This window comes from Capricornis sumatraensis, chromosome 8, assembly GCF_032405125.1.
Source record: "Capricornis sumatraensis isolate serow.1 chromosome 8, serow.2, whole genome shotgun sequence".
In the NCBI taxonomy this organism is placed as follows: Eukaryota; Metazoa; Chordata; class Mammalia; order Artiodactyla; family Bovidae; genus Capricornis; species Capricornis sumatraensis.
Window position 1 is genome coordinate 69,529,604 of NC_091076.1, and position 21,090 is coordinate 69,550,693.

The following is a 21,090-nucleotide window of genomic DNA, read 5'->3' on the forward strand; positions in this document are numbered from 1 at the left end:
GCGCGGGCAGCGGCAGGTGCGCGGCGGGGACTACAAGTCCCAGCATGCCCAGCTGCTCTGACCCGGCCCCCGCTGCCGCTTAAAGGCTCCGGGAGCCTCAGCCGTCGGGTCGCCGCGGCTTTCGCTTTGCCGCCGCGGCTGGCCGGGCGGACTCGGCGGCCGGGCGGTCCTCGCGTCCCAGGTCCCGCAGCACCGAGGGGCGCTCTTCGTCCAGCCCTCGCGGCTCGAGGATTCCCTTTCGAGGCGCCCGCGCCCCCGGGCTCCGCCGCCTCGGCCACCCCGCGGCCCCGATGCCGAGGCATGGATAGAGCGGCGCTGCGCGCGGCGGCGATGGGGGAGAAGAAGGAGGGCGGCGGCGGGGGGGACGCGGCGGGCGCGGATGGGGGCGCCGGGGCCGCGGCCAGCCGGGCGCTGCAGCAGTGCGGGCAGCTCCAGAAGCTCATCGACATCTCCATCGGCAGCCTGCGAGGGCTGCGCACCAAGTGCGCCGTGTCCAACGACCTCACCCAGCAGGAGATCCGGACCCTGGAGGTAAGGGGCCACGACGCCGGAGAATCGGGGGGCCCGCCCTGGGTTTGAGGAGTCAGGGGTCTGCGCCTCGGGAAGCGCCCCAACACCTCCTTCGCGACTCCAGCTCACTCCTTCCCCAGTTGCATCCTTGAGCTCGGTCACCTCCTTTGCGGCTTCCTTAACCCTCTTCCACTCGCTGGCGCGGCGGCCCGAGGACCCGGGACCAGCCCGGTTCACCTTGGGCGGGATTTGGGGGGAGGGGCGTGGTGCGACCTGCGAGGGAGGGTGGAGGAGCCCGCGGGCGGGGTGGGCTGCGCGCGGACATCCCCTCCGCCGCCCTCCGCCCCCACCGCATTTCCAGCTCGCCGGGCCGCAGGACTCATTCTCCCACTGAGTCACATGGTGGACTTTTCCCTGGGTGACGGAGCCCAGCCGCTGTGGGCTGGGGTGACGGGGCGGGAGGAGGTCCCCCTGAAGAGTGAGCGCAGGCCCTTCGTTCTCTGCCCTCCCCGCACGCCCCAGACTCTGTCTTGCTTCTTCCTTTCCTCCCCTCCAGGTTCTTGTCTGCCGCTTATCAAACTGTTTGCTGAAACTGCATTTTTGCCTTGAGTGCGTCTCTTTCGCACTGCCACAGCGTTTCACTGCTCAAAATGTAATAACCTACCGACGCTGCCTCCCCCTTCCCCCTACTGAACTTTGGTTTAGGAATGATTATGCTGAGGACCAAAGCCTTCAATGGGAAGATGACACTATTTAAGGGGTTCTAGTGGAGATAGCCTCCAGTGTAAAGAAGAAATAAGACATGCGGTCCCTACTCTCTCAAGTGATAGCTGGGAAGTCCAGTATTAAAAGGATTTGGAAGAATCAACCAAAAGGGTTATTGCGTTCTTAGAAGGGGCTGGAGGGCCGTCTCTCCCTCTCCTATCATACACAATAGAGGGAAACTAGTGCGTTTCCAACTTGTTTTTGTCCAGAGGCTGGGGAAGCTGTGAAATTCCAGGCACCACTTGGTATTAATAGCTACCCTGTTTTGAAGAACGGGCCTCTTTCCACCTTGCTTGATCTCATCTGGCCTTCTGCAGATCTGGAGATGTTTTGTTTCATTAGAACCTTAACTCTTCATCCCAAACCCTCCACACCCTCTTACTGCTGATTGCCTCTGCCAGCCACCTTAGGGCCAGTGGGTGATTTGTGGCCATGATAACCAGACCCCATCCTCTGTGTGCACCAGAAGCCTGAAGCCCTATTTGATCTAAAACGCTCAGGGCAGGCTTCTTTCCTTCAGTTTTATTTTCTTAAAAGCGACAAAACCAGGGACATTGAAAGGATATAATCAGTGCTGGCTATTATTATTTTTGTTTCAGTTGCTATAGCAGTGCTGACCAGGGCTTGGCTTAAAAAACAAACTGACCAGCAACCCCCCCCCCCCCAGCCCCTAACTGTCCCTCTTGCATGCATGCTGCTATTTTCCAAGTGGTGAAGAGAAACTGGTTTCTTGAACACAGCCGGGTGTGTTTGCCCAGCAAAGTTCAGTTTTTAAACTGACACAATAGGGGGCCTGTGTGGCTCCGTTCTGGGAGGTGGGGTCCTTGTCCAGCAGCATGTGCCTGGTTGGACTGCTGTGTTGTTGGGATAAGAGGTTGTCCTCTGTTGGCTTCTCTTGGATTGTCCCCCCCTTGCCCCCTCAGGTTGCTCTGAAATGCTCCTTGTTCGAAGAGGGGACCTGGGAGAATGATGGGTGATTTCTCTGGAAATGGCACCTTGCCTTCTTGGTACCCTGCCTCCCAAAGTCACTCATTTTGACCAAGGAATGGCATCAGGACACCCTAGAACATCCTACATTTAGGTCTCTGCACTGGTTTATTCGGTGACCTGCCTCCTGAGCGTTTATTGGATGATCAGCCGTGGCAGCCAAAAACCCATCCCAAGGCCCAAAGGGGATTGGTAGCGGGAATTAGAACAAATACCCAGCTCCCCATCTTCTCTGCTGTGCTGTGGATTCAGGTCCACGCTCCTCCCTGAAAAGGGGAGACACGGGCTGTTTGGGGGATGGGACTTTCGACCCCAGGATCTAGCTCCCTAGGCCTCGCCTCCTTACCTGAACAGCGGCGTGGAGAGGTCTCTGTGGGGTCTTGCAGTTCTCAATGCTGTGGTCTATGAAGGGGCCTCAGTTGGGTGGAATCAAACATTTGTTATACACACCCCTGTGTAAGAGTACCCCTGAGTAAGAATGGTTCTGAAATCTAGATTTACCAAACTGATAAAATAGGGGGAAAGTTTGTTACTCAAAGAATCCTGACCTTTGAGGGCAGTGTGGTAGGTGGAAAGCCTGAGGCTTAGAAATCAGGTCCAGGGTCTGTCTATCTGACCTTGGGTAGTAAGTCCCATGACTTCTGAATCTCAGGCTTCCCCATCTGTAAAATGGGCCAAGACTACTTAAACCTGCAACCTCACGTGTGTCTGTAAGTCCTTAGGCTTTCTACCAAGAGATTCTGCCCATGAATTTTCCTAGTGAGGATCCAGTACGGGCCGTATTTGGGAGGAAGGCCCTTTGACAGCTGGCTCTTGTTCCCTAGAGGTGGGTGACACAGGCCAAGAGACTGCTCCGAAGACCGTGATGAGGTCACGCAGGGCAGTGGTGATGTCCATTCTGGCTTTCTTTCCTGTTCTGCAGGCTCCTCTCACATACCAGGCCAGGGCCCCCAGAGACTGGACTTGCAACATTGGATTCCTGGCTTTTGAAAAAGAGGGCTTGCTTACGTAAGCACGCCAGACTTCTCCCAGAATCCAAGGAACCCCAGCCCACCCTGGCCGTTGTTAAATAAGCACTCAGTGAGAAGCCCCAGCAAGTCCTGACCCAGGGCCCAACTGTTGGCGCCTTTATTGTAGGTCGGATGATGTGTAAGGTTCGGTCTGCCTGACTTCCATTCCTTCCTCCACGCAGTGGTCCACTTTGGATCCAAACGAGTGGAAGAAGCCAAGGTTTAATGTCTGCCTCCTACCTGTCAGTCAGTGTGCTGGACCCTTCTCAGTCTCCGAAGATTTCCTGGAAATCCATCAGACTTCATCACACATGTATTTTTTTTTTTTCCTCTCGACGTGAAATGAGGAGAGAGATAAAATCTGACCCTAGAATCTGAATCAGAAGTAGGGAGGCAACTTTGAAGATCCCAGCAGAATATGGTAACCCGTCTCCACCAGGCCCTCCTCAGGGGCTGAGAACTGAGCAAGATAGAATGTTCTCGTTCCCCAGATGTGCTCACAAAGGGACACCCGGCTGGCCTTGCACCCCACACCAGTTCATTCCCTCGTTTGTGCGTCTTCTTTGGGCTGGGTCTGGGCCGGGCCATGGAGAGAGCGGGGCGTCTCGTGAAGATTCTCGTTTTATGGACCTTGTAACTTTGCCTTTTCCTGCCAGCCTCCTGGTTCTTTTCAGAGGCAGACCTTACCACACTGAGGAGTCTTCCCATGTGCTGCTCTTTTTTAAAAAAAATTTATTTTAGTTTTGGCGGTGCTGGGTCCTCGTTGCTGCATACGGGCTTTCCTAGTTTCTTAGTAGCAGAGGCTACTCCTGGTTGTGGTGCATGGGCTTCTTGTCGCGGTGGCTTCTGTTGTTGCCGAGCACGGGCTCCAGGGCGTGTGGGCTCAGTAGTTGTGCTGCCTGGGGTTAGTTGCTCCAGCATGTGGGATTTTTCCAGACCAGGGAAGGAACCCGTGTCCCCTGCCCTGGCAAGTGGATTCTTAACCGTGGGACCACCAGGCAAGTCCCAGCTGGTGGTCTTATGGAAAAAAGTCCCTTGTCAGCAAGCTGACCTGGAGAAAGAGATCCCCATTGGGCCTTGACCTTCACTCAGCTCTGCTGTGGCAGAGGTCAGAGGTCAAAACCCTGTGTGGAGGGCCTGAGCTCTCCCCTGTGGCCCCCTCCCCAGCCCCCTGGGGCATCTGGATGGTGGAGCTGCCAGGAAAGGAGAGGGCACCGTGGGTCCTCATAGAACTGGTCCTTGGGGTGTGCGTGGATGTGCAGTCACTCAATAGACCTGCGGTTATTACTGGTTTGCCTGCTGAGCTGCTCACTGCCGCCACCCTGGCAAGGGTTCTGAAGTAGGTAGGCTGTGTTCCTGGTGTTTGGGGACACTCTCAGACTATTGGGGAAGCCAGGCAGGTGAGCAGGACTGACTCCATCACTGTAGCCTGCTGAAATCGCTTTGGAATTGGGAATAGGACCGGACGGTTGACCAGTCCAACTCCTGCTTTTCTGGGAAATATTCCCAGAGTCTTGGTGGTGACTTGTCCATGTCACACATCCCTGGCACAGCCTCCGCTTCCCCACCCAGCCCCTGCCTCGGCGGGCGGCATTTCTCTGCTTGTGCCCTTGTTGTTGTGTTCTGTGCCCAGTCGTGCCGACTCTTCGACCTCACGGACTGTAGCCCGCTAGGCTCCTCTATCCATGGGATTTCCCAGGCAAGAATACTGGAGTGGGTTGCCATTTTCTCCTCCAGGGGATCTTCCCGACCCAGGAATAGAACCCACGTCTTCTGCATTGGCAGACGGATTCTTTACCGCTAAGCCAACTGGGAGGCCCCTACCTGGTAGTGTTAACCTCCTGCTGGAGGCTCTAACTCCAGCTGTCCCTGGGGGGAGCCAGAACTGGGGCACCCTTTGCTTTCACCTTGGCAATTTGTTTTCCTGGTGAAACTTGCTACCAGCGATCCTCCAAGGTAGTCTGGAGAAGGACCTGCAGTTTCCACGACTGGGGAGGCCTGCGGGGTGCTGGAGGGAGGCCCTATCAGATTTGCAGTCCAGGTTGGCCTGGGTGCCAGGAGGCCTCTGGTTTGCTGCCTGGGGACAGTGATGGGAGTGCCTCCCTCCCCACCAGGTGCCTGTGGCCATGCCTTCCCCAGCTGTGCGTTTGAAGAAGGACATGCTTTCAGAGTAGGCTGACGGGAAACTTCTACACTCAGTTCAAAGGGAAAGCTGCGCTGAGGTGCCTTCTGGGTTATGAGAAGGGCCCTAGAGTCTAGTGAGGGGCAGGGTTTCCTTGCAGTGGAGGGATCCCGTTCCTTACAGTGGAATGAGACACCCTGTGCTCGGCTTTTGGCATCTGTTCCCCATTTAAGGCTCACGGGGACCCTGCAAGGTTTTCTCTCCATTCTGCAGATAAGGACGTTGCCGCTCAGAGGGACTGAGAGATGGAGTTAGTAGGCGGTGGAACTTAGCCTGACTAGTCTTCAGAACTCATGTTCTGAACTTCGCGACTGCTTCTAGAAACCATAGTGGGTGGGGGCGGGGTTTCTGGTCAGAGTTGTGACTGCCGAGCCCGAGGAAGTGGCCGGTAACACAAAGGGCCGGCCCAGGGGCACTTGGTGGCCCAGTTCCAGATGACCGGGCCTTCTGGTGGCCGCACCAGGCTGCGTACCCTCTGAGCTCAAGCTTCCCTAAAGTGCGGCCTGGCACATCCTCAAAGACAGGTCCCCACCAGCACGCTGTGATGCAATTGCTCTGTGCTAGTCTCATTCTGAGAAATGAGAAGCTGCCTCGAGATCATCTTACTTGTCATTGTTTTAATGGATACCTGCTTTCTCCTCACTGCATAATTCCTCTGGTAAGCACGATGTTCTTTAACTTTCCAACTGTATTAAAGTATTTTAAAATACACATAGTGATATGCTCACGATTGAAAAGAAAATACAGATTAAAAAAAAAGAATAGAAACCACCCATAATGCCACCTCTCAGAGTTAAATCCTTTTTTATGTATTCATCTGTTTTTGGCTGCTCTGCATCCTCATTGCTGCGCGCGGGCTTTCTCTAGTTGCAGCGAGCGGGCTTCTCATTGCTGGGGCGTCTTCTGTTGCGGAGCCCGAGCTCTGGAGCATGTGGGCTTTAGGAGTTGTGGTGCATGGGCTTAGTTTCCCCGTGGCCCCTGAGCAGGGATCACATCTATGTCCTCTGCATTGGTAGGCAGATTCTTAACCACTAGACCACCAGGGAAGTCCCTCAGAGTTAATTCTTATTAACATTTGGCAGTTTATTCTTCCAGCATTTTAATCCTGTGCATCTGTATACAAATATACAGAGATGTATTCATGGAGCTCACCATGCTCACTGTCTCGTAAATGTCTTCTGTCTGTTCCAGTCCATACAGATATGCACCATCATTAATCGTGGCTGTCTCCTGTGATCATGTCAGTTCACTGAACCCGTCCCCACTTGTCGCCATTCGGGCTGTTTCCATGTCTTGCTGTTATAAACCTTGCTGCAGTGAGTGCGTGAGTGCATTCCTAGAAGTAGAATTCGCTGGGTCAAAGTATATGAACACGTTTAACAGCAGCCCCGTTGTTTGAAATCTTTAGGGCCTCATCTGTTTCTCCCACCCTGCTTCCCAGCCGGAGTGCTAAGATTCACAAAATGGCAGCCTTCATGCATTCTACCTCTTTGCCACTGGGTCTGTGTCCACCCTGAGGGCAAGGAGTGTGAATGGGAGACAGGACATGGCCCCCATGGCTGAGGTTCTGGGTGCTGGGTCAAGAATTGTGCGTTCTCATTTTGTGGTTTCCCATAGCAAGGGCTGCCCTGGGCTGACCATTTAGAAAAGGGATCTTTCGTTGCTCCCAGGCAGCAGGGCGGGAGCTGGAAGTTGGGGCCCCATGGAGAGGTTTTCATCACTTGAGGCTCACGAAAGGCACCTTACGGAACTGTAGGCTCGGTTTCATCACCAGCCACAAATGTTGATCAGTGCTATTTGGGTGCCTTTGTTGTGGGGTTGATTTAATAGAGTTGTGGACTCCTAAGGATCTTGAAATTCCCAACTGGTCCAGCCCTCTCATCTGCAGGCGAGGAAACCGAGTGCCCAAAGGGAAAGTGACTTGCTAGGAACACATATTAGGTAATGAACCTGAACAAAGAGTAGAGACCAGTGGTTATGAAGGAGCGCTGAGTGGGGAGTCATGCCCTGAAGTGAGATGTTATGCCACCTTGACTGACTGCAAACAGCAGTCTGCCACCCCACTCTCCTATGTTGGGAAGGGATCCTCGACCTCAAGGAGTTTCCTGCGAGAGGAAGCCAACGGGTTTGCTTTCCCAGCCCCATATCAGTATCTTAGGCACCCTGGGGACTGGAGGGGTTCTTGGGGACCTGTCTGGGGTGTCCAGTAGGTGGGACCTTTTCTGAAAGCCAGCTTGCCCGATGGGCTGGCTCAGCCCTGATGGCCTGTCTTGAGTCTTTGAACCTGACCTGACTGTACTTTCAAGGGCTTCTCATCCTTCGACTGAAAGATCCTCTAGGACTTGAGTGGGTGAACCTTTTCTCCTCTAAGGATTGTGTTTATGTCCTAAATTTGTGATGATTTTGCATTCTGTACCATGATACATTGTATCATGTTTACTGTTTCACTTCCAGAAGATACAGCCTTTGAATCCAGTGTCTTTGTGTTGTCTGACTTTCTGCCCTATTCCAGAAGCATACCTTGGGGATGGATGTTGGGATCACAAATGCTTTGTCATTCATTTCCAGGCACAATCGTTTCCCATCTGCATTGAAAAAGCCTTGATTCAAATTGCCGCCACATTACAAAACCTGCCTATTTATATACATCTGTATTTCTGTGTTGTTCTAGCCTTGGCAGGCGATGGTGTGTTTTAACAGGGAGGATTGCCTTTGACAATAATGGAGCTGAAGTCATTCTGTTTGCTTGCCATTTTTCTCCCCTCTTTTCATTTTTCCACCTTCAGAATAATTGCAAGAATGAATTAAGAATTGTGTTTAAAATTTAAATCAGAGCCAGGGGAGAAAGCATAATACATTACGTAGAAGAGACCAGCCATGGTTAGGAAAAAGAAAGACTTCAATCTGTAATATATTGATCATGAGGGTTTTGCTTTCTGCAAAGCTGATGAGATAAGCTGCTTATAGAGTGGTGGAGCTTTTCTTTGACAAGGCACCTGGAGGTATTGAGTCCCTGTTTAGCCCGTTCATTTGGATTGGGTTTGGATATAGATTAGTAGAAGCAGCTTCACTCATGGTGCACAGAGAGTTTTGCTGGTCAGAAATAAGTGACCCGAGAGTTTGCTGGCGGTCCAGTGATTAGGACTCAGAGCTTTCACTACCATAGACCCGGGAACTAAGATCCCACGAGTCTCATGGCACTGCAAAAAAGAAAAAAAAAAGGCAAACCAAAACGTATAAGTGACCTGTGTGTTCTCACACATTGGGCACATATGGGGCACTATCCCCTCCTCCCAGTCTGGGACCCTTGAAAGGGCTTCACGCAGCCTTTGCTATACTGTATTCTGTGTGATGCTCACGTGAAAGCAAGCTTCAGGTAGCTGAGAATGGGCACCATCAGCCACCTCCTTGAACGTAGCTGGGGAAGCAGGAGCAGGAAAGGAGATAAGAAATGGTATGTGTAGTTTCACCTACTGTTGGTTTTATGATACTGGGCTCCCATTTGAGGTCCCAGCTAAAATTGGGGCGGTTGAGGAGAGGCTGGTGACCCCATCCATTTACCTACCTGTGCAAAGTTACCTTTTATCGCGGGGACGTACTTTCCGAAGGGAGACAGGTTGTGTTCTGGGCGCACCACACCACCTGCATTAGAGACAGATTTCACTTAATCCTCCCAACAAGATGAGGAAGATGTACCCAGAGAGGTCTGTAGGTCTGGAGTCGTTGAGTCCTGCCTCCTCCTGGCCCCACTGGCCAGTTAGCCTGGTGCCCAGGACACGCTTATTTGAGGTCTACCAGGGAACCTCTTGACCCCCCATGGAGGGCAGAAAACAGTCCAGGAGAAATGCAGTTGTCTGTGAGTGTGCTTGAGCCTGGGGCTGCAGAGGGCAGGGGAAGGGCTGGGCTGCAGACTGAGGAATGCTTTTTAAAACAAAAAAGGAAATGCTAGCTCAGAATGGAAAGGAAAGGAAGCAGCTTCCTGTTTCTGGTGCTGGCTCTGTGAAAGGAGGAGCTCTCTAACCCCTCGGCCAGCGGAGGCCCCGGGCCGGCTGGGGCCACTCTGGGTGTGAGAGACACACATACGGCTCCCATACAGCTGCTCGAGGGCCCAGAGCGCCGAGTCCGCCCCTTTTCATTTTCTCCAGGTAACTGATCAAATGGATATGTGGTTTTCAAAATGAGTATCTATACGTGTTACAAAAGGGATGTGTCGCAATAGCTGACATTTACTGAGCGCTTACTCCAGGCCTGGCCTCCTTCTTAGGAGTTTTATGTGGCCTGTACTCCTCCCAATGACCTTGTGAGGAAGAGTCTACTGTCATTCCCATTTTATGGATGAAGAAACTGAGGAGCGGAATGGTTAAATGACTTGCCCAGAGTCATAGATCCAAGGAGAGACTAAGCTGTGACTTGAACCCAGATCGTCTTAATTACCTGCTGGTGCTACCTGACTTGTGTTTGCAAACTCCACATCCACCTAGAAAATCTGTTAGCAGAGAATCATTCTTTAAAAGACCTGTGTCTTTTGTTTGGCTCCAGAGGGCTGCCCCCAAACTTTGGTCAGGCCCTTGGTGATTCTTTAGGTGAAATGCCTGCATTTGATAGATATAAAATTATATATATAATTCTGTACTCTTTTGGCCATGTGGCATGTGGGATCTTAGTTCCCCGATAGCGGATGAAACTGGTGCCTGCTTCAGTAGAGGCACAGTCTTATCCACTGGACTGCCAGGGAAGTCCCAAGTTTATATATATATTTTAAGTTTGATTATGGGAATGTTCACACATGTACAAAAGTCTGGAGAATGGTACAATGGACCCCTGTGCAGGAATCCCCCCACTACAGCAATGACCGGCTTCATCGAGTCTTGGATCATCTATGGTGTTTACACTCGAATAAGCCTGTTGAAAATGGTGGCGCGGGCCAGTTAGTGTCAAGGAAGCAGAGGTCTTCTGGTCCAGCCTTCTGCCTCCAGGCAGTGCTATGCGGACCCCAGCAGGCTGGGCGGAATCTCTGTACCTTTCCCCAGAAAAGAACCCTTTAAAAATTTCCCCTGAAGCTTAGTGTGGCTCCTGGCGGCCCTCACATGACAGGCAGGTCATCTCGTTCTGTAAACTGAAGCTCCCAAGGCACTGAAAGCTGTTCTCACGTGGCAGAGTCAGGGAATGGCCACGGCCTTGTGGGAATACTTCCACAGCCCCGCCCAAGACTGACCCTGCAGTCACACTGCGACAGACCCAACTTCCAGCCAGATAGCCTAGTATCTCCTCTCCTCCGTTTCCTCATTGCTTTATCCGCACATCGTGAGATGAGTGTATTTCAGCCAACATTTACTGAGCGCCACTGTGTGCACCCTGGGAGGAGCGTCAGTGAGCACAAGCAGCCCGCGTCTCCAAGGAGATCCTGGCAAATCCTCAACTCTATGGTTCTGGACTAAAAATGAGATCCAGGACCCACTGAGGGGCTTCCTTAACCTTTGTGTCTGTTCTGTGGTTCTGCACGGTCCTCCTGAAGCCTGGTCTTTCCGGCCACTCTTACATTTCTGTTCTCTGCCGTCTCTTGCCCCTGGCAGAGGTGGTTTTCTCTGTTGCTTTCTGTTTGTTTCACTTTGTTTTGTTAGGGCTGTATTCTCACAAGTGTTTCTCAGCCTGTCGCTTTTGGCCGGCTGCTTCAGATCTGTGAGTTTGGCCTCCCAAACGCAGTCATGATGTTATCGTGGGAAAGGATGGTCTTGGGCACACACTGGGACATTGAGGGCTGCTTCAGGACTTCAGGGTGTGCCTGAGCTCCGGGGGAGAGGGCCCCAGTAGCCTCCTGAATGGTAATTCCTTGCTAGCTCTGTGACCTGCGCGGCCAGTTCCTTAGCTCTGTGGACCTCAGTTTTCTTGTTCCTTAAGAGGCGTAAGAGGGACTCCCCTGGTGTTCCAGTGGCTAAGACTTCACATTTTCAATACAGGGGGCCCAGGTTCGATCCCTGGTCAGGGAACTAGATCCCACACGCCACAATTAAGAATTTGCATGCTGCAATGAAAAGGTCCTGCAAGCTGCAACTAAGCATCCTTGCAGATGCTGTGTGTGGCAACTAAGACCCAGTGCAGCCAAATAAATAAATACAAATATTTTAAACATAAATAAAAAATTAAAAGGAGATAAGAATAGCTTTATTTTAGACTCTCGAGAGAAGTCATTGAGATACAGAAGGTGTGCTAGACGATACTTAGAAGGGATTCAGTATTTTCATTTCACCTCCTCTCACTTAGCATTATTCTAAAACACTTGTCCACATGTCTCTGTTATCTTCCTTTCCGTCATTTTAATCAGTGCCTGCTATTTCACCCAGTGGGTATGCTGTAATTTACCAAAACATTTCCCCTGTTATGGGACATTTCGGTTGTTTCCAGATTCCTGCTCTTATAAACACCATGACTGGAATCATCTTTGTACAAGCACCTCTTTATTTTTGTTCCTATTCTGAATTCATTTCCTTGGGATAATTCCCAGGAATGGAATTACTGGGTCAAAGAGCATGGATATTTTTTGTGATGGGAGTTGCAAAACTGTCCTCCAGTTTCTGGTTTTTGTACAATAGCTCTCTTAAAATTTGTATTCTTGGTTGAAAAGCTCATTTTTTCCCTTTGCAATTCTTATTGATCTCTGTGCCTTTCTTCCCCTACCTACCTGACCTTTTTTGGGGGACTTGTTAAATCATTTCCCATTTTCCTCTTTTAAAAAGCATCTTTATTGAGTTATAATTGCCAAATAAAATTGTAAGACATTCAAAGTGTGCCAGTCATTCCCGGTCTTGAATTTGCTATTTATTTCTATCTACTGTCTTCTGCCCATTCATTCACTGACTGTTTATTGAGCATGTACTTTGTTTGGTTTTAGGTACTGGGAAAAGAACAGCGAAGAAGACAGAGTGGTTCCTTTAATGGAAAGAGAAAAATAAAAAGTCAATAGACAGAGACAGGTAGACTGAGGAAAAGAACACTGAGAATGGGTTAGAGTGATGGGATGTGGAGAAGGCTGCTTTATTATTATTGGTTTATTTCTTATCTTTTGGTGGCACCTTGAAGCATGTGGGATCTTATTTCCCCAGCCAGGGATTGGACCCAGGTCCCCTGCATTGGAAGCACAGAGTCTTAACCACTGGACCGCCAGGGAAGTTCCTAAAAGGCTGCTGCTTTAGATGGGGTCATCAGGAAAGCTTCCTTCCCAGAGAAGGTTTGAGCTGAATGTTAAAAGATGAGAGGGCAGTGGGCTTGTGAAAGCTTGGGTGAAGGAGTGTTCCAGGCAGAGGGACTAGCAGGTGCAAGAGCCCTGAGGCAGAAGTGAACTTGTGTTCAAGGACCAGACAGGAGGCCAGCCTGCCTGGACACAGTGGGAAGTGGGGTCCACGAGGGCTGTGGTCTGCCATGACCTTAGGGAGGTCCCTTGGGCCATTTTCCTCAAGTTGGGCCATGGTCAAGAATTAAGGCACTAATTCATCCAATTGTTGTGCCTGCTCCAGTTATGTGCTAGGCACTGTTGTAGGATGTAAGAGTGGATGAGAAAGTTAGCTTGGCAGGGGAGTTTGTAGATGAGTAAACCAATAGAAGGTGCCAGTGAGGTGTGAATGGAGGCCCATTGTACCGCCTGGCTGACTCATCTCTGCATCCTGAGATGTGCAGGGACTCGGGAAGTGTTTCTTGATTTGAACCAAGTCAGGCTCTGGGCTGCGAGCCTTCACCGTGGCAACTGAAACTCAATTGTCTGCTGTCAGGCCTGGCAGTCTCAGCCTGCCAGGGAAGAGGCCCCGAGGACTGAGGTTGCCAGCTCAGAAGCGGGGCTGCCCGCATCAGGTATGAGTAGCTAGGCAGCACTTATGGGAAACGAGCTTGAGAAATAGTCGTGGGAAAGCCCCTGTTTACCATGCTGCTTTGCCCTGCCCCAGTCTTCCCTGATTTGTGACTCTCATTGGAAATGAAGGCTTGCGGGCTCTGTGCTTGTCCTTGTTCTCTTCTCTTGTGCTGTATGCTGTGCTCAGTTGCTCAGTCGTGTCTGACTCTTTGCGACCCCATGGACTGTAGCCCGCCAGGCTCCTCTGTCCATGGGGATTCTTCAGGCAAGAATACTGGAGTGGGTAGCTGTTCCCTTCTCCAGGGGATCTTCCCAACCCAGAGATCGAACCCAAGTCTCCTGCATTGTAGATGGATTCTTTACTGTCTGAACTACCAGGGAAGCCCGAGAACACTGGAATGGGTAGCCTATCCCTTCTCCAGGGCATCTTCCTGACCCAGGAATCAAACCCGGGTTTTCTGCATTGCAGGCAGATTCTTTACCAGCTGAGCTACCAGGGAAGCCCTTTCTTCTCATACGGCAGGGCAAAGAGAAGGGGAGCCCAAACTTTGGGACAGCATAGACTGTATACACCTAGTGAGCTGTGACCCTGTGGCAGTTCCAGGAAATGGACCTAGTAGAAGATGTTGGCTGCCATTTTGTTTGGAGGCAACTCATGAGCCAACTTTGTGGCTGGGGAAGTAAGGCCCAAGGTCACAGTAATCAGTGGAACTGGGGTTCAGATCTGGAATTGCCTGATTTCACACCTTTGTGCATTTCACTGCACTCAGAAACCTGCTTGACCTTGGACCTTGTCTGGAACAGAGAGAGGTCAGCTCTGGTAATGCTCAGAATTTTGAAAGCAATAATGCTGTGTGGAAAAGGATCTGAAAATCTCTCCTTTTCCACACCATTTGGATGGGATTACCTCAAAGTTGTAAGCAGGATGAGATGACCATGGCATCAGGGTCCAGATTAGCAGATTTGCAGAGGTGGGTGCTCCTTGTTGAGAACAAAGATGGAAAGAAAAGCATCCTGGGGGAGGGGGAGGGGGGGTGTGTTCAGAGCAAAGGCTCTTCCCTGATTCCATTTCGGATGAACTTGGCTTCTCTCTCCTTAAAAATCTTTTGGCCACACTACATGGCATGTGGGATCTTAGCTCCCTGACCTGGGATCAAACTCATGCCCCTGCATTGGCAGTCAGTCTGGAGTCTTAACCACTGAATCACCAGGCGTGTCCTTTGCCCTCTGTTTTGAAGTGCTCTGCTTAGAAAGGGTAACATTAGTTGTTAGCACTGGGCGACACTGGTGCCTGGTGGGGATGACATGCAAGCAGCGTTATATTTTAAATGTTGGCGAATCTTAGGAGGAAGAAGGTGACAACTCCCTGGGGAGATTTCCCCCTGGTGGCCCTGACTCATTGTGGCCAAGGGGACTGAGCAGAGCAAGGAAGAATCCATCAGTGAATGGAAACTTGCCTTTTAGGGGACAGGAAACCTCTGTTGTGGTTGGCCTGGTGGTTTAGGAGGAGAGGTGAGCATTTGAGACAAAGCGCTGGGCCAGTCTTATAGCTGCATCTTTGACAATTTTGAGAGTTTTAGGAAGTAGTTCTTAAAAAAAAAAAAAAAGAAAAATGAAAAGAAACCAAAAGCCAAAGAGGTCGTTAGTCGCCATACCTGTGTGCAGCCAGGCGGGCTGTGAGTTGCCATGTAACTGATGGAAACTGGCTCGTTGGCCCCACTTCATGTGTACCCTCCCCCACCTTTTGTGGTCCCTAAGCCGGAGGGGGGTTCTGACTATTCTCAGAAAAAGACTCAGGTGGCCTCAAATGACCAGAGCTTGTCTCAGGCATCTAACATCTTAAACTAAACTTCCTCTCTAGCCCTGTTTGGTTTAAGCAGTTTCCTGGTCTGGCAGGATTTGTTTTCTTAGCATCCGTCTTGTCAAAGCCCCAGTTCCACTTGTCACAGCAAACAGGCCCCCCTGGTCACCCTGTAGCTGCCAGACAGCGTCTGTCTTCCAAAACTCAGACATGCTGTTCCCCTGGGGAAGTGGAGAGCAAGTGAGTGGCCTCCTGTGGTCCTCTGTCTGGGCTCCTGCCTTCTCTTCCCCATTTCGATCACAGGATGGTGCTTGTCTTTATTCTAGAAAGATCTGCTGGTTCATGGGCTGCCATTTGAAGGAAAGGCCGAGTGAGTGAGTAGCACCCTGAAGTAGGTGAGAGCACAGGTTCTGTTGTTTGGCATGGATTTACACTCTTCTCCCTTCCTGGATAAACTGCGTGTCTTTGGGCAGATTACTTAACCTGTCTGAGCAATAGTTTCCTCATCTGTAAAATGGAGATTATAATAGAATTGCTCATAGTAAGTGAGATGAGTCATGTAAAGCACAATGCCTGACACAGAGAAAGAATCTGTCTATATATTTTATTATTCTTGGTTTTTTCAACAGGTATTTAATTAGCACCCACTCTGAGCTGGGCACCCACTCTAGGTTGGTTGTTCTTCTAAACGGGGAAGTAAGTGAACAAGATGGACAAAATTGTCAGCTCTGTGGAACTTGGGTTTTGGCTGTTAGAAGGAGACATTCACAATAAGTGAATAAGGGAAATATTTTGTTTGTTAAATGGTGGATGTGCTATGGAAAAACATGAAAACAGGAAGATGGCCAAGGTGAGGAGTGGTATAACTTAAATGAAGGGTCAGGATGGTTTGGCAGAAAAGGTAGTATTTAAGATCTCAGCAGGGTGAGAGGGCCTCCTTGGGGATGTATCTGGGGAGGAGCTTTGGAAGCTGAGTCTAACAAGTGCAGAGGCAGGGAGTGGGCCTAGCATGCTGGGGCTGGGTGAGGCTTCGAGGTGCCCTGAGAAATGCCTAAGTGATGCAGCCCTCAGGTGCCGCCTGCCCTCAGGTGACCTTGAGGCTGGCATCTAGGAGCAAGGGGGAAAAGGGTGATGAGAACAGACGTTTGTGAAGGGTACCAAGGTGGCATGTGGGTTTCTCAGCAAGCCCACCCTCCATCCAGTGGAATCAAAGGAATTTTGAAACTCAACCCTCCTTTCTTTCTTTTTCAATTTTTTATTTTGTTTTGGAGTATAGCCGATTAACCACACTATGATAGTTTCAGGTGAACAGTGAAGGGCCTCAGCCATGTATATCCATGTATCCATTCTGCTCCAAAGTTCCTTCCCATTCAGGCTGTCACGTAACACTGAGCAGAGTTTCTTGTGCTTTACAGTAGGTCTGTGTTGTCAACCCTTATTTCTTACTAAAAAATGGGAGTTTGGGGGTTGGTCCTCACTCACCTCCCATGAAAAGTCTTGTCGTTGACTTTCTGACGGTGTAGGTGGGTGGTGGGGTCCTGGCTGAGGCCCCCTGTGGCCCTGCCACCCGCTAAGGACGCGTCACTCGGGCGAGTTGATTTCATTCGTTCCGCAGCATTTGCTGGATCCCTGTGGGGGTAGATCATGCCTGCACTTCCTGGTATTACTCTGCTCATCTGTAACCCCAGGCCAGCAGCTCCTCCTGAAGTCGGTCCATCCTTCCAAGGGAGCTTTCCTAAGGCAGTCATTCAGTAGAAGAGAAAAGCAACATTTATAAGGGCATTTGCATTATCCATAATACAGAAAAAGAAAAGGCAAGGTAGCTGCCCAGTGGTGAGGAGGCAGGAGTGCGCAGCACACCGTGGGTAGTTAACACACGAAGCTGTTAATTATGAAGGCTGGGTAGAAACATGACTGTGTTTACATTACATTAAGGGAAAACACAGAGTACAGAACTGCATGTATGTAGCCTTTGTAGTTCTGTAAACTGTCAAACTCTATCTGCAGATGGAAAAAGCTAGAAGAGAAATGAGTTGTGTATGTGTGTGTGTGGGAAGTATTTTTGGAAAAATTCTATTGTATCATTATTATTTTCATTCATTTGTTTATTAAAGTAACGAATATTCGAGTGCCTGCCATACCAGAGGCACAGATACTGGTGGACTTGACCGGAGAACCCTGCAACCCCACCCCACTCCCCCAGTCGCCAGCCGCACTCCAGAGTGCTCAGCCCCTCCCTTCTCAGTGCTCCCGGATCAAAGGCTTGCCACGCGCTGTGATGCAAAACTCACACCTTCTGGAATAAAGATCAGACTCTCCGTCGCACAGCTTTTCCTTCAGGGCCTTCTTGGAGTCTGCTGAGAAGCAGAGAGGTTTCCAGAGCCGCCGCCCCTCCTGAGGGATGTGCTGTTTCTAGCAAGCAGTCCCTGTGGGCGCAGCCTGCCTGGCACCCAGAGGTCTCCCCACGCCTTAGCTGCCCGACCTGATGGCCCCGAGTTGAGATCCAGTCTTCGAGGGAGCACCCAGTCTTGGCTGCGAGGCCTGCTGGGTGAGGGGCCTTCCAGAAAAGAGAACCACTGCTGTGGGTGTTGACACTGCTGGAACAAACACTGCCGGTGATGCTGCCCAGGAAGTCGGCGGTGGGCTCAGGGAGACCTGAGCACAGATATTGACAACCACTTACAGCCTCGCTGGCCACATTCCGGGCAAAGTTCTCTGGCTGTCTGGATGGTGATGTGGTGGTGAGGAGGACATCTGTGACCAGAGCAAACATTTACTGAGTGCTCGCTGTTCTAGGCTCTTAGCACAGAGAATGCTGTAACTGCCAGTCCTTCTAGCACCCCAGGGGTGGGTGTAGGTCTCACCTGCATTGCAAAGGGGGGAGCTGAGGCCCAGAGAGGTGGGTGGAGGTGGTTTAGCTTCCTGAGGTCACACCCATGGGGACAGAAGTGTCAGTTGTTCAGTTGTGTCTGACTCTTTTTGACCCCGTGGACTGTAGCTCGCCAAGCTCCTCTGTCTATGGAATTCTCCAGACAAGAATATTGGAGCAGATTGCCATTCCCTTCCCCAGAGGATCTTCCTGACCCGGGGATCGAACCTGGGTCTTCCTGAATTGCAGGCAGATTCTTTACCATCTGAACCACTAGGGAAGAAGCCCCATGGGGACAGAGGTGAGGTTCAAATCAGAGTCTAGCTGTTTATAGCGCCCACACCTTGGTGTTTTCTGTGGCATCATGCATTCATTGGGGGAGAGGTGCTGAACCAGGCTACGCAGTGAAAACTGCAACTGGGACGCCCCTCTACCTTCCCCTCCCCGTCCCCATCCCTGCTTTTCCCTCCTGGAGTGGAGTGCCCTAGCCTCTCCACTTGGCAGCCTCTCTGCTTGCCACACCAAATGCTCTGGAACAGCCTCCGGTCCTCCAAGAAGGATGACTAGTGCACTTTTGCTTTAAAGGAAGGATTTCCTGTTTCTTTCAGGACAAAGACTTTTGTCCTGACGCCTTTATCCAGAAGCTTCAGGGCCTAGTACAGTGCTTGGCACGTACTAAGTACTAAGGAATCAATGAGTGTATATTGTGATCAGCGCTAAATGAACCTCCTGACATTTCTAGAGAAATACTGTGAATCAGTGGGAAGGACCATCCAGTGCAGGGGATGAAATGTGGCCTCTGGAGTCAGACAGCCTGGGTTTGAATTGTTCGTGGCTGTGCCATGGACTGTTTCTAAACTTGGGCAAGTTTACTTTTCTGGGTGTCAGTTTTTTCATCTGTATAATGGGGACAATCAGAAGATCTTGTGGGGGCTGTTGTGAGGATTAAATGAGTAAGTGCGTAAAGTGCATGGAACAAGCTTTGCTCACAGTTCAGTTCAGTTCAGTTGCTCAGTCGTGTCTGACTCTTTGCGACCCCATGAATCGCAGCACGCCAGGCCTCCCTGTCCATCACCAACTCCCGGAGTTCACCCAAACTCATGTCCATCGAGTCGGTGATGCCATGCAGCCATCTCATCCTCTGTCATCCCCTTCTCCTCCTGCCCCCAATCCCTCCCAGCATCAGAGTCTTTTCCAATGAGTCAACTCTTCGCATGAGGTAGCCAAAGTACTGGAGTTTCAGCTTTAGCATCAGCCCTTCCAAAGAAATCCCAGGGCTGATCTTTAGGATGATAATGCAAGCATTGTGTGTTGGCTCTCCTCTGGCTTTTTTTTTTTTTTTTTTCTGCTCAGCCCTCTCCTTCCCCTCAAGATGATTGCCTTTCAGGCTTCCTGCAAAGGTGGTCACCCCAGGGCTCTGCTGGGGGTTTCTTCTGGGTTCACGTGGGGTGGGTTCTGCTTGGAAGGAGGAAGGGCTTCTGTGGGGCGTGAACTGCGAGCCCAGGAGAGAAATGCGACCCTGATCCCTGAGCCTTGTGCAAGCACGGATGTGGTGAGACTCCCACACCATCGGAGTGTCCTGGACACTGGCTGATGGAGGGGCGGCTGTACAGCACCGTCGGCAGCCTGATGTGTGGGGGGATTTGGGGTGCTGCCGCCCGAATGCTTGCGTTCGGGGTGAGCTGTGTGGCTGGGGACATCAGGGTCAGGCGACATTCTCTACCGGCCACTGGCCATGCAGGCAGCCGGTGGGGGGGTGTCCTGGACCAGAACCAGAGTAAGGCAGCTTCTTTGCTTTTTCTTGATGCGTGTGCGCATGCGCACACCGGTGTGTGGCCATCTTTTTTTGGCGCGAGTTGTGTACGCGTGCGCATGCGCATACCTCTGTGGCGTTAGATCTCAACCTAAATAAGATCTTGATAAGAAGTTCAGGGAAAGATTAAATGATACGAGCTTCTCTTAAAAGACATTAGTCAGCTCTTGTCAACCGTCTGCTGCGAACCCTCAATGACTGTCAGATTCCACTTGGTGTAAAAGCCAAAGTCAGGGTCCTGGTTTCTTTCCTTCTGCCTCATGGCTCCCTCTGCCCCAAGCCTACTGGCCTCCTTCCTGTTATTGAACAGCCAGGCACCCTCAGCATTACCCTGCAGCCTTTGTCTCTCTTGGCATGCCCTTCCCCACATGCCCACAAGACCCAACCCCAGCCCCCCAACCCCCAGTGAGGGAGGTCTTCTCTGACCACACTCCCATCTGTCTGTCCCCTGCTCACTTCATTTTCCCCTTTCGCAGACACAGTATGGTTTCACCTCTTGATTGCCATCTCCCCTCTCCAGAATGAAATTTCCAGAAGGGTAGGGATTTTTATCTGCTTTGTTCACTGATGGATCCTCAATACCTAAATAGAGTAGACTGGAATCATAGTATTCAAATGAATGAAACAATGAACAAAGTAAGTTATAAAGGAAACTGCCAAAGCCTCCTGCAGCTTGCCTGTCAGAGCACAGTAGGATCCTTTGAGTAATTTTCTAGTTTGGGAAAATTGGAGTGATTGTAATACCACCTGCCAAAAGCAAGAACCATCTCTTTGTGTGTGTGTGTTCTTTTGTGTCTACCAGGATAATGCTGGGTGTGCCCCAGGCTTCTGTAATTGTTGTTATTGTTGTTCAGTTGCTAAGCCATGTCCAACTCTTTGTGACCCCATGAACTGCAGCACGCTAGGCTTTCCTGTCCTTCACTATCTCCCAGAGTTTGTTGAAATTCATGTCCACTGAGTCCGTGATGCCATCCAACCATCTCATCGTCTGTCACCCTTTCTCCTCCTGCCTTCAATCTTTCCCAGAATCAGGGACTTTTCCAGTGAGTTGGCTCTTCGCATCAGGTGGCTATAGATAGTATTGGAGCTTCAGCTTCAGCATCAGTCCTTCCAGTGAATATTCAGGGTTGATTTCCTTTAGGATTGACTGGTTTGATCTAACAGTCAAGGGACTCTCAAGAGTCTTCTCTGGCACCATAATTTGAAAGCATCAGTTCTTTGGTGCTGAGCCTTCTTTATAGTCCAACTCTCATATTCATATATAACTACTGGAAAAACCATAGCCTTGACTATGCAGATCTTTGCTGGCAAAG

General features: G+C 50.8%; 1 protein-coding gene across 1 annotated transcript in view; it reads left to right on the forward strand.

The window, feature by feature from the left end:
• Positions 1-300: 300 nt before the first annotated feature.
• Positions 301-21,090, forward strand: part of KSR1 (kinase suppressor of ras 1) — a 160,866-nt gene continuing 140,076 nt past the window's right edge. The window contains exon 1 of the mRNA XM_068977422.1: positions 301-531. Within this exon, the coding sequence (XP_068833523.1) occupies positions 301-531 (231 nt within the window). The remainder of the gene's footprint in view (positions 532-21,090) is intronic.